This window comes from Lepidochelys kempii, chromosome 3 (assembly GCF_965140265.1).
Source record: "Lepidochelys kempii isolate rLepKem1 chromosome 3, rLepKem1.hap2, whole genome shotgun sequence".
NCBI lineage: Eukaryota > Metazoa > Chordata > Testudines > Cheloniidae > Lepidochelys > Lepidochelys kempii.
Genome location: NC_133258.1, coordinates 85,457,948 through 85,470,234, shown reverse-complemented (window position 1 = coordinate 85,470,234; position 12,287 = coordinate 85,457,948). Strand labels below are relative to the sequence as shown.

The following is a 12,287-nucleotide window of genomic DNA, read 5'->3' as shown; positions in this document are numbered from 1 at the left end:
GCACTTTATTTAAATAGAGCTAAAATTTTTGAAATATCGTCTACATTATTCATGTTTTATGCTAACAATCACGTGAGTTATTCTGTCTCCCCACAGATTATTTCTCTGTAGATTAAACAATGTACTGTTAATGTCATACATTTGCGGGTATTCCTGCACCTATGACAGTATGGTCTCATTCCACCAGAGCTGTGACAATGTCTTTTGCTTGCCTTAAGCAAGTCCCTGTTTCTGAAATTTGTAGGGTTGCAACCTGGAGTTCTATATACACTTTTACTAACCATGCTTTCAATATGGCTTCTAGGGCTGATGATAATTTGGTAGAGGGTTGCTTCTGTCTCTGTTCAGTTAGGACTCTGTTCCCTCCTCCATGTTATTGTCAGCACTGCTTATCAAACTACTCGTAAATGGTAGTACTTAGCCACTGAAAGAAAAAATGAAGGTTACTTTGTAATTGGATTTCTTCAAGATGGCTCTGCAAATTCAAACTTCCCACCCACGTTCCCTTCTGTCTCAGAGTTCCTTTGTTCTGTGCCTCTGGGTTGGTGGCAGAAGGAACTGAGATGGTAGATTTCAGAGTAGCAGCCGTGTTAGTCTGTATTTGCAAAAAGAAAAGGAGTACTTGTGGCACCTTAGAGACTAACAAATTTATTTGAGCATAAGCTTTCGTGAGCTACAGCTCACTTCATCGGATGAAGTGTGCTGTAGCTCACGAAAGCTTATGCTCAAATTGAGCTGTAGCTCACGAAAGCTTATGCTCAAATAAATTTGTTAGTCTCTAAGGTGCCACAAGTACTCCTTTTCTTTTTGAGATGGTAGAGGGCTCTGTGTCCCCTTATATAGCCTCTTCCTCAAAATGTTCAGAGACACTGAGGGGACAGGGAGGAGGAAGCAGTGAGCACTCATAACACACTGCTTAGAGAGGGTTCTACTGTTTGACACCAGTAGGCATTACGATATCTATAAATGGGACTGTTCAGAGCCATCTTGAAGAACTCTGGTTACAAGTAAGTAACCTTCATTTCCTAAATAAATCCAAATCTTAGAATTATAGTACTTTGCACTTTTATAGACCCTTTCAAAGGATCTCAGAGCATTTTTATATATATAGAATTCTGAGGTTCTTTTTGTAATATTAGTGCCTACACCTGTCCATAACTCTCATACTACTGGTGGTGGTGTCATATTAGTTTTGGCAAGGTAGAAGTACTCACTTTGCCATGCTTTATTATCTTGCCTATGCTCCCCAAGCAGCATAAAGGAGGCAGTGTGATCTAATGGATAGGAATGGACCTGCTGGTCAGAAGGCTGATTGGGTTCTATTCCTGGCTCTACCACTGACCCTGAGGAGCAAATTTGGGCAAATCATTTATCTGTCTGTTTCTGCGTGTGTAAAGCAGACTGAATTACACTTACCTTGCATCATAAAATGCTACATAAAAGCTGTTCTGTGGAACACAATTATTAACATGATACAGATCACATTAATATATTTAAATTTTCTTGGTCATTATGGAATAAGGTTCCTGCACAATTTTCTGTTGAAAATGGTAAGTAAGAATTGCATGTTCTCATTGTTGCTTTTGCACAACAGTCTTTGAACCTAACAAAAACATGGTAAGAACTTGCACACTGGAAGTGGTCATAACCACATGTATGTTATATATTGGTTTGGGCATTCATTTTGCAGATAGTAGATGTACATCAAAAGTGCAGTGTTTTCAGTACTTATCCCTAAAAGACATAGAAACACAAGAAAGAATTCCAGCACATACGTTAGAAAGGTGTACATTAAAAATAAAAATTAGTGTGACTGTATTCTATTGCAAAACTTGCTATCTCTGGTTTAAGGGCAGCACAGCCCAAATGCATATTCATATGGATATAATACTTAGCATGCATATTGCACTTTAGACATATTAACTATAATTGTATATTCAATTTTGTTTTGCAGTATCGTGTGGAGTCAATGATGCTGCGTATTGCTAAACCAATGAATTATATCCCTGTGACGCCTAGTGTCCAGCAGCGAGCTCAAATGAAAGCCCCACAGTGTATTCCCCTAATAATGGAGCCAGAGTCCCGCTTCTACAGTAACGCTGTTCTTGTATTAGATTTCCAGTCGTTATATCCTTCTATTGTGATAGCATACAATTACTGTTTTTCAACCTGCCTGGGACATATTGAGAACTTAGGAAAGTAAGTTATTTTTCTTGTTTATATAAACTTTGATCCTGCGAGGAATTGAGCATCTTTTGTAAGGTGCTGAGAACTTTTATCTTCCATCGAAGACCATGGAAGTTGAGAGTGAATATCATCTCAAAGGGTTACAATAAAAAATAGTGCGAAGTTTCACCAATAATTTTTTTAAAATATGCAATTATGAGTGCTGTTCTAAAACAATTATCTTTGAAAATTGGACTCTGACTGTTTAAGGGTGAATCAGAGTCCAGATAGAGTCTTGTTGGTCTCTTCTCTATTTTGCCATAACCATATGCATGTGTGTATAAAATACAAAATTTTTGCCACTATAATTCAAAGATTTTAGTCTAAGAAATTAAAATGTGATATCTAAATTCCTTTAGACATTTTCCAAACTGAACTAACATGCTTCTTCGAGTGACTGCTCATATTGATTCCAATTAGATGTGAGGACACCACGTGCACAGTCATCGGAAAGTTTTTCCCGTAGCAGCACCCGTCGTGTTGGCTGTGGAGCCCCCGGGAGTGGTGCCTTTATGGCACTTAATATATGATCCTGCCAACCTGATGCTTCCTCAGTTCCTTCTTACCGCCAGCAACGGTCCTTGGAACTGTAAAAAGAAAAGGAGTACTTGTGGCATCTTACAGACTAACAAATTTATTTGAGCATAAGCTTTCGTGAGCTACAGCTCACTTCTTCTTTTTGAGAATACAGACTAACACGGCTGCTACGCTGAAACCCGTTGGAACTGTGGTGACTTGCTTAGCAAGCTCTCCTCATTTTCCCTAGCTTTCAGTTTAGCTTAGTTCACAGTTATTCCTAGCCTTGTTAAGGTTAGTTTCAGTGTTTTTGATTGTTAGAGCAGATAGCCGTTGGGAGTGGGGTGTCTTCCCCTTCACCCCAACCACGTTCCCCGTTGGGAGTCGGGGTATGCGTAAGTCCCAAGGGTTCAAGCCCTGCAAATCCTGCAAGAAGCCCAGGCCAATGGGCAACCCCCACGACACTTGCTTAAAGTGGCTGAGGGAAGCACACCAAGCAGACAAGTGCAGGATTTGTAAAGGGTTTCACCCCAGAAAAAAAAAGAGTGACTTTCGCCTTAAGCAGCTCCTTATGGAGGCGGCACTTAGACAGCAACCTACATCGGTGTGGCAAGACCCGGCACCAAGCTCGTCAGTGCACAGCACCCCAGCAACAGTGGTAGAAGCAGCACCATGGAAGGACTCTAGGAGAGACCCACAGCACCAGCACTGAAACCAGCAGGATCAACCCAGCACCAGTCCCATTCCCCAGTGCACCAGAAGCAGGGGAGGCGTGGATCTCCAACTCAGAGACCCACCCCTTTGGAGCAGCCAGTGGGGCGCGTTCCAGAGAGGAGCACCCAGGGCAGAAGACTTTGGAGCCGGTATCATCGACTTTGGCCCCACAAGGGGGACCGTTGAGTCTGGTGCCATTGGACTCCCTGAGCCTGGTCATTGAGGAGGTTGTGCCAGTGCTCCCGATCACGATGGCGATCCTCATGCCGATCCCCATCACACAGCAGATCCCGTTCCCGGCAGTGGTCATCCTGGCACGGGTCAGCATCCCAGCACAAACCCCGATCTCAGTACCACTCCAGATCTCAGCACTGCTCTCCAGCCTTGTGGCACCACCCCCCAGTTCAGCTCCACTTGGTACTGCTCTGTCCATCATGGTCCCGGTCCCCGTCTTTGGACTTGGAGATGGGGTCTAGATACTCAGAGTGGGGCTGGCACCGGTCAGGCCGTGGAAGGCCTGAGGTGGGGGCAGGGCCATGGTCTGCGTAGTGGCAGGGACTAGTGCAGTAGCCATTTTGGACCCCATGGGTGTACCACTAGGCCCAGGGCACCCAATCCAAAGGTTCCCGTTCGGCGGCCTCTGAACCACGGGTGCCAGAGGCATCAGTCAGTCACCCCACCCTTAGGGGTGCCAAGAAGGTACTGGTTGCACTACTTCCCCTGGAACCAACCCCAGTTCCTGAGCCTGATCCAGGTGTGGTTGACCCCTGCAGAGAGGCAGGACAGGAGGCCCCTGGAGACGAACGGGGTCAGGAGGACCCTGTTCCCCCATTAGCCTCCTCGTCATCCTCCCCGGAGGAGGCAGTTTCAGGCACCTCCATCTCTGGACTGGCCCCCATAGACAGCCATGCCCACCAGGACTGCCTTCACAGGGTACGCGAAATACGGGCCTCCAGGCTGAGGAGGTGGTGGAATCAGAGGACCTCATGGTTGACATCCTATCCCCAGATGGCTCGTTGAGGGTGGTCTACCCCTCATCAAGACTATACAGGCCAATGCTAAAACCATTTGGCAGACCCTGGCCTCCATCCCTCCCACTACAAGGGGTGTGGAGAGGAAGTATTCCGTCCCATCCAAGGGGTATGAATACCTCTTCACGCACCTGCAGCCTGCTCAGTGGTGGTGGCTGTAGTAAATGAAAAGAAGAGGCAGGGACAACAAGCCCCAGCACTTAAGACCAAGGACACCAAGTGCCTAGATTTATTTGGGCGCAAAGTGTATTCCATGGGGGGGTTGCAAGTCAGGCTTGCCAACCAGCAGGCAATTCTGAGTAGTTACAGCTTGAATTCCTGGAACTCGATGCTCAAGTTTAAGGAGCTGGTGCCAACAGAATCCAGGGAGGAGTTTGGAGCGATAGTGGAGGAGAGCAAGGTGGTGGCATGGACCTCTTTACAGGCCTCACTGGACTCTGCGGACGCAGTGGCGCGCACCTTGTCCTCCAGTATTGCCATGAGGCATAGCTCATGGCTGCAGGCCTCGGAACTCCCACCGAGGTTCAACAGACCCAGCAGGACCTGCCTTTTGATGGGGCAGTTCTGTTTGTGGAGCAGACTGACTCTAGGCTGCAGAGCCTAAAGGACTACAGGGCTACCATGAAATCCTTGGGTGTGTCCACCCCGGCAACGCAACGTAAGCATTTCCATCCTCAGCAGCAATAGCAGCACTCCTATCCTCCTCGGCCGAGGCAGGACTTTTACAGCAGAAGGGGCAGGAATGGCAGATGCAAGCCTTCAAACCCCCCCGCCTGGGGAGGGCCGGGACCCGGCCCCGACTAAACCATAGTCGGGTTCAAAGCAGGCCTTTTGAAGGTGCGCCCAAGGGCAGCACACCAGCCACAATTCTGGATCCTTCCCCATCTTTCTTGAATCTTCTGTCCCACTTCTACTGTGCTTGGTCCCAAGTAACTTCAGACTGCTGGGTTCTCTGTACGGTAGAAGTGGGATAGTCTCTCCAATTCAGCTCCTACCCTCCCTCCCACCCCCGCTTCCCTGTCTCTCTTCAGTGACCCTTTTCATGAACAACTCCTTATCCAGGAGATGCGGGCACTCCTCGACATGGGATTGGTGGAGGAAGTTCCTCAGGAGCTCAGAGGCAAGGGATTCTATTCCCAATACTTCCTAATCGCCAGACCCATTCTAGATCTGCGAGGACTCAACAAGTTCATGGGAAAGTTGACGTTCCGCATGGTCTCCCTGTGCACAATTATCCCTTCTTTGAATCAGGGAGACTGGTACACTGCCCTTGACGTGAAAGAAGTGTACATCCATATAGCTATTCGGCCTGCACACAGACAATTCCTATGCTTTGTGGTCGACCACAGACATTACCAATTTACAGTCCTTCCATTCGGTCTCCCAACAGCCCCCTGAGTGTTTACCAAGTGCATGTTGGTCGTGGCTGCTTTCCTCCATCGGAGGCAGATATACCCCTACCTTGACAACTGTGAGTGCTCAGGGGCCACACTGGGGGCAGGTGGAATCTCAAATCCGATTGGTCAGATCCACATTCGAGAGACTGGGTCTCCTCCTCAACCTGAACAAGTCAACCTTTTCACCGACCCAAAGAATAGAATTTATCGGGGCAGTGTTGGAATCGGTTCAGGCAAGAGCACTTTTGCCAGCGTCCCGATTCCAATCCATGACAGACATCATTCAAGGCCTCAGGCAATACGACCACTACAGCAAGGGGATGCCTGAGTCTCCTCGGCCACATGGCAGCCTGCACTTACACGACCCGGCATGCCAGACTGAGGCTCAGGCCCCTACAGGCGTGGATCACCATGGCCTATCGCTCAGGATGTGATAGTCTGAATTCAGTGGTCACGGTGCCAGGGCAGGTGCTCGAGTCCCTTCAGTGGTGGCTTGACCCTCGCACAGTGTGCGCACACACCTAATTGGAATGGATATGAGCAACACATCTCGATGAACAACAGTTACGAGAAGGTGAGTAACCGCTTTTTCCTTCTTTATATGTACAGGATATATGGCAATATGTTGTTTTCTTATTTTAATATAAAAGCTGTAGTTTTCCTTACTGATACCTTAATGATCCAAATCTAAGGCTAGACTTAATTATTCAGTACAGTACATTTCCATTTTTAGAGACCAAAATGTTGATTAGTTTTTGTTTTTTTTAAACTGCTGCTTGTTTTAATTGTAAACAACAAACAATAGTTGGAAGAGTTGGGAGATATTTAAAATCATGACCCGGCTTAAGAATAAAGTTTCTCAAGTTTCTAGGGTTGCCAGCTGTCTAATCACACAAACCCAAATACCCTTGCCATGCCCCTGCCATGCCTCTTCCCATAGGCCCTATCCCTTCTCCAAGGCCCCGCCCCCACTCACTCTATCTCCCCTCCCTCCATTGCTCACTCTCCCCCACCCTCACTCACTTTCACCAGGCTGCGGCAAGGGGTTGGGCTCTGGACTGGGGGATGGGGCTGAGGGGTTCGGTGTGTGAGAGGGGGTTCCAGGCTGAGTCTGCGGCAGAGGGTTGGAGTGCAGGAAGGAGGGGGTGCGGGTTCCGGCCAAGAGGCGCTTACCTCAGGTGGGTCTCAGGAAACAACCAGCGTGTCCACTTGGCCAATGGGAGCTGCGGAGTCAGCACTCAGGGCGGGGGCAGTGCACAGAGATCCCCTGGACGCCCCTGTGCCTAGGAGCTGGACATAGCAGTCACTTCCGGGAGCCATGTGGAGTCAGGGCAGGTAGGGAGCCTGCCTTAGCCGCACTGCAATGCTGGACTTTTGGTGGCCTAAAATCTCCCGGATTGGCTTCAGTAGCCTCTGTGAGATTGAGCCTGATTCCGGGAGACTCCCGGCCAATGTGGGCGGGTTGGAAACTCTACAAGTTTCTGATTTGAAATCTTAAACAATTTATAGAAAGATTTATATAGATTACCCAATAAAGCATGTGCAATTTCTAGCTGAGTTTAGATCAAGATTACATGCCTATGAGAAATTGGCCCCTGGGTACCATGGTGATATGTGCAGAACAGATTGACAAAATAGTTTCAGCATAGAATTTGGACACATATAGCTCCTTTGCTTTGAAAGAACGTTACTTGTAACTAAGAAATTTTAAATTGTGGTAGGCTTGTTCATAGTAGTCTGTGACTGTAACCATACTATTTGTGTTGGTGCTATCAATATTTTAGTGTAGACTCTTGCTTCCAATTATTTTGAATGTAAATTAATTGATCATTTTGTGACCTTATTTAATTTTCTTCTTTACTAGATTTGATGAGTTTAAATTTGGCTGTACATCCCTCAGAGTACCTCCTGACTTACTTTATCAGATTCGGCATGATATCACAGTGTCACCCAATGGAGTGGCTTTTGTCAAGGTACTGAGATTTCATTGCTCATTGACAGACCTTTTCACTTTTAGTTTGTTGGTTAGTCCAAAATTAAACACACTGCTGGTTTAGCAAGAGAAAAAATATTTTGTGTTTTTCAGTGTGTTGTCTTCCAGCACTTGCCAGTACAAATCACAGGATTGGAATTTTGACAATTCAGGAAATAAATATGATAGTTGCATAGTTTTACTTTTACTAGGGTTTCAGTAAAGGCTCATTTCCTCTATTATTGAAATTATATTTCTAATCGTGCAGTGCAGTGATTCAGTGATGTATTTGTACTTCTTAATCATACTGGAATCCCAGTTACCTATGTGTAACCGTTCTTCTTTGAGTGCTTGCTCATGTCAATTCCATTGTAGGTATGTGAATGGTCGGCGGAGACTTTTGCCTTAGCAGTATCCGTAGGGATGGCTGTGGCGCCCTCTGGAGTGCCACACTCATTTAAGGCACCGCCGTCCCTACGCCCTCTCAGTTCCTTCTTACTGCCTGTGGCCTCGAGAGCTCGGTTTAGCCCCTCACCCAGATCCCACCAGCGTGATTGGGGTCCGGACACTGCATCAGCCACGACATCGCAGCAGTGGCAACAAAGAAAGTGGGCCAGCCCAGTGGCCTTTTTGGGGCTCGTGGGGAATGCTGGTCATGGCTATGCCCCCTTCCTAGCGATCTTCGGCTGCTGCCTCAGAGCAACAGCTGGCACCGGACCCCATGCAGCACCGGATGTGCCTGCAGCACCAGTGATACCAGTGGCACTGGGCTCAGAGCATGCCTCTTCCTCAGAGGCCAAGGTTAAGGAAATTGTACCCATCCTAAACCTCCCTCACCTGGAGGGGAAGAAGCCACAGATCCTCCTCCAGTAACCCAGTCATCCTCCTCGTCCCCAGACCAGGCGGTGGCAGGCCCTTCAAGAGCTAGCCCCCCGATGACTTTCAAGTACCATCAGGCTCTGCTCCGGAGAGTGGCGGACAATCTAGGCTTACAGGTGGAGGAGATGGCTGAGCAGACTGACTCATTGTTCAATGTCCTCTCTGCTTCCACCCCAGCCTGCCTTGCCTTGCCAATCCATGAAGGGGTCTTAAAGATTGCCAAGGCCCTGTGGCAAGCTCCCTCATCTATCCCTCCCACTTCCGAAAGGGTAGAGAAAAAATACTTTGTCCCGGCTAAAAGGTTCGAGTGTTTATACACCCATCCACCCCTGGACTCATTGGTCGTCTCCACGACCAACGAAAAGGACAAAACAGCTCCAGTCCTCCTCTACTCCCAAGAATAAAGAGACCAAAAGACTGGATCTCTTCATGAGAAAAATTTATTCTACTGCCAGCTTACAATTCCAGCTGGCAAACCACCAGGCTCACCACTTTAATTTGTGGGATATCTTCCGTAAATTCCAGGAGTCCCTAACCCTCTGGGGGTTAGCCCAGGAGTTTGGTACCCCAGTGGAGGAAGGCACAGCGGCAGCCAGGTGCTCCCTACAAATGGCCTGGGATGCAGTGAACTCTGCAGCTCGGGTAGTCCCGTCGGCGGTTGTGATGAGGCATCACTTGTGACTACAAATGGCGGGCCTCTTGCAGGAGATGCAGAATTCAATCCAAGACCTCCTGTTCGATGGGGTTGGTCTCTTCTCCGAGCAGACAGATGCCAGACTGCATGGGGTAAAGGATACAAAGCCCACCCTTCGTTTGTTAGGTATACATACGCCACAGCCTGCTGGGAAGCCCTTCTAGCTACCCCCACCGCCAAGACCTTGGCTGCCCCACCAGGGTTCTGAAAGAAGAAGGGACAGTACCTTCAGCAGGCATCACCCCTCTTCTTCCCGCTCGCCTGCACAGCCTGGGCCCTCTAAACACCCTGGGGGCCAGAAGCATGCATTCTGCGGGTGTAAGACCCATCTGGGACCTGCGTCGCCGCAACAGTCTCTCAAAGTCTGTCAAGAAGTTGAGGTTCCACATGGTTTCCCTGACCTCCATTATTCCTTCCCTGGATCCGGGAGACTGGTACACCACTCTCGACTTGCAGGACACTTATTTCCATGTTTCCATATTCCCGGGACACAGGCATTTCCTCCATTTTATAGTGAGAGGATGCCATTTCCAGTTCACAGCACTCCCTTTTGGCCTGTTGTCAGTCCCAAGAGTGTTCACCAAGTGCATGGCACTAGTAGCGACTTACCTCAGGTGGCATGGGGTCCACCTGTTCTCATATCTCGCCAACTGGCTCATCAAGGACAGGTCTCTGGAGAGGGTGCAAAGAAGCCTCCATCTGGTTCGCTCCACCTGTCTCAGCCTGGGCCTGTTGATAAACATGGAGAAGTCCATGTTAACACCAGTACAACACACAGAGTTTATCGGGGCAGTTCTCAACTCCACGCAAGCCAGGGCCTTCCTTCTGGAAGTGCAGTTTCAGACCATAGTGGACTTAATCTCCTACATAAAAGCCCACCCGCTCATCGTGGCCTATACATGCCTGCAACTGTTGGGCCGTGTGTATGTATGTGGTCAGCCGTGCCCAGCTTCTTCTGAGGCCCCTACAAACATGGCTGGCCTCAGTTTACATTCCCAGCAGGCACCTCCTGGACCAAGTGGTCATGGTTCCCAGCCATGTCCCAGTGTCTTTAGACTGGTGGTGGAACTCCGAGTTGGTATTGCAAGGTGTTCTCTTTGTGACCCGTCTCCTTTGCTCACCCTGGTCTCGGACACATTGAATCTAGGGTGGGGGGCCCACTTGGGCAAGCTCATCACCCAGAGACATTGGCTGCAGCATGACCTAGCCTTGCACATCAACGTCAGGGAACTCAAAGCGGTCTTGCACGATCTGAAGGGCAAGGTGGTGCAGGTCCTCACAGACAATACGGCTGCGATGTATTACACCAACAGGCAAGGTGGTGCCCCTCTGGGACTTCTGTGTACAGCACAACATCTTCCTGGTAGCGGCCTATCTGCCTGGAACCAGGAACATCCTGGCAGATCACTTCAGCGGGTCCTTCTTGTCTCGCCACAAATGGTCACTCCATGCGGAGGTGGCCAGCCTAATCTTCCGCAGGTGGGGGTCTCCCCAGGTGGACCTTTTTGCATCTCAGCAGAGCAGGAAGTACCATGTGTTGTGCTCTCTACAGGGCAGGGATCAGGGCTCCTTGTCAGATGCCTTCCTGATTCCATAGTCCGGAACGTTGATGTACTTCTTTCCGCCAGTACCATTGATCCACAGGGTCTTGCACAAGGAGAAGCAAGACAAGGCGACGATCATCCTCATAGCCCCAGCGTGGCCTCAGCAACGCTGGTTCGGCATGCTGCTGAGTCTGTCAGCAACCACCCCACTGCAGATGCTTCTTCAAACGGATCTACTGTCCCAGAGCCACGGCAACCTGCTGCATTCAAACTGGCGGCGCTGCACTTGACAGCCTGGCTGCCGCATGGCTGAGCGGGGAGGAGTGGCATTGCTCCGCTGGTATCCAGTGGGTTCTGTTGGGCAGCAGGAAGCCCTCCACCAGGGCTACCTATGTGACGAAGTGGAAACACTGTGACGGTGCCCCCCCATAAGGCTTTACGGAAATATGCTTATGAATGTGTGTGTGTGTGTGTATATATGACAGAACTGGAATATGTTTTATGCTACATATGCCATGTAACATATCTCTGTGAAGGTTATGATCTACTGAATCTATTCGTTCTATTTGTATGCATGTATCATTTTTGTATTCGAAGTTATGAATATTGGCTGGTGACTTGCTTGATTTCTAGTAGCCTTAGTAAGCATTTGGTCAGCTTCTTGAGAAAGGAATGTGCAAGTTAAATGCCCAATCAAGAAGCACTTAACGGACAATGGATCTTGAAGACGCCAATCCACATCTGAGCTTTCCCAAGAATGTGGCTTGGCTGGTAAGAAACTCAGTCATACATGGACATGTGACTTGCCCATGGTGACTCAAACTCCATTTTGTAGCTGGATTCTACACGGGGAGGGAGGGGCCTCTACCCACAGGAGAAAGTCTATTTAAACCCCTGGGAGACCCCTCCATTTTGTCTTCAGCTGGCTAAAGAGAGACCCTCTCCACCCTCAAGGATGCCTGAAAGAAACTGGAACAAAGGACAGTAGCTGCAGGGGGTGTGAGTGATTGCTGGACCCAGACTAGAAGGAGCCTAGTCTGTAAAAGGTTTCAGAGTAGCAGCCGTGTTAGCCTGTATTCGCAAAAAGAAAAGGAGAACTTGTGGCACCTTAGACACTAACAAATTTATTTGAGCATAAGCTTTCGTGAGCTACAGCTCACTTCATCGGATGCATTCAGTCTGTAAGCTTTCTGGAACTGGTGAGGTTTTTATCTGTATTCAGTTTTATTACTGTACTAGACTTAGACTTGCGCGTTTTATTTTATTTTGCTTGGTAATTTACTTTGTTCTGTCTGTTACTACTTGGAACCACTT

At 48.4% G+C, this 12,287-nt stretch overlaps 1 protein-coding gene across 2 annotated transcripts in view; it reads left to right on the top strand.

Annotated features, from left to right (window-relative positions):
- The window catches only part of REV3L (REV3 like, DNA directed polymerase zeta catalytic subunit), a 251,239-nt gene that overhangs the window by 204,065 nt on the left and 34,887 nt on the right, over positions 1 to 12,287 (top strand). For both annotated transcript variants that reach the window (XM_073337056.1, XM_073337055.1), the window contains exons 23-24: positions 1,955 to 2,199; positions 7,749 to 7,857. In XM_073337056.1, the coding sequence (XP_073193157.1) occupies positions 1,955 to 2,199; positions 7,749 to 7,857 (354 nt within the window). The remainder of the gene's footprint in view (positions 1 to 1,954; positions 2,200 to 7,748; positions 7,858 to 12,287) is intronic.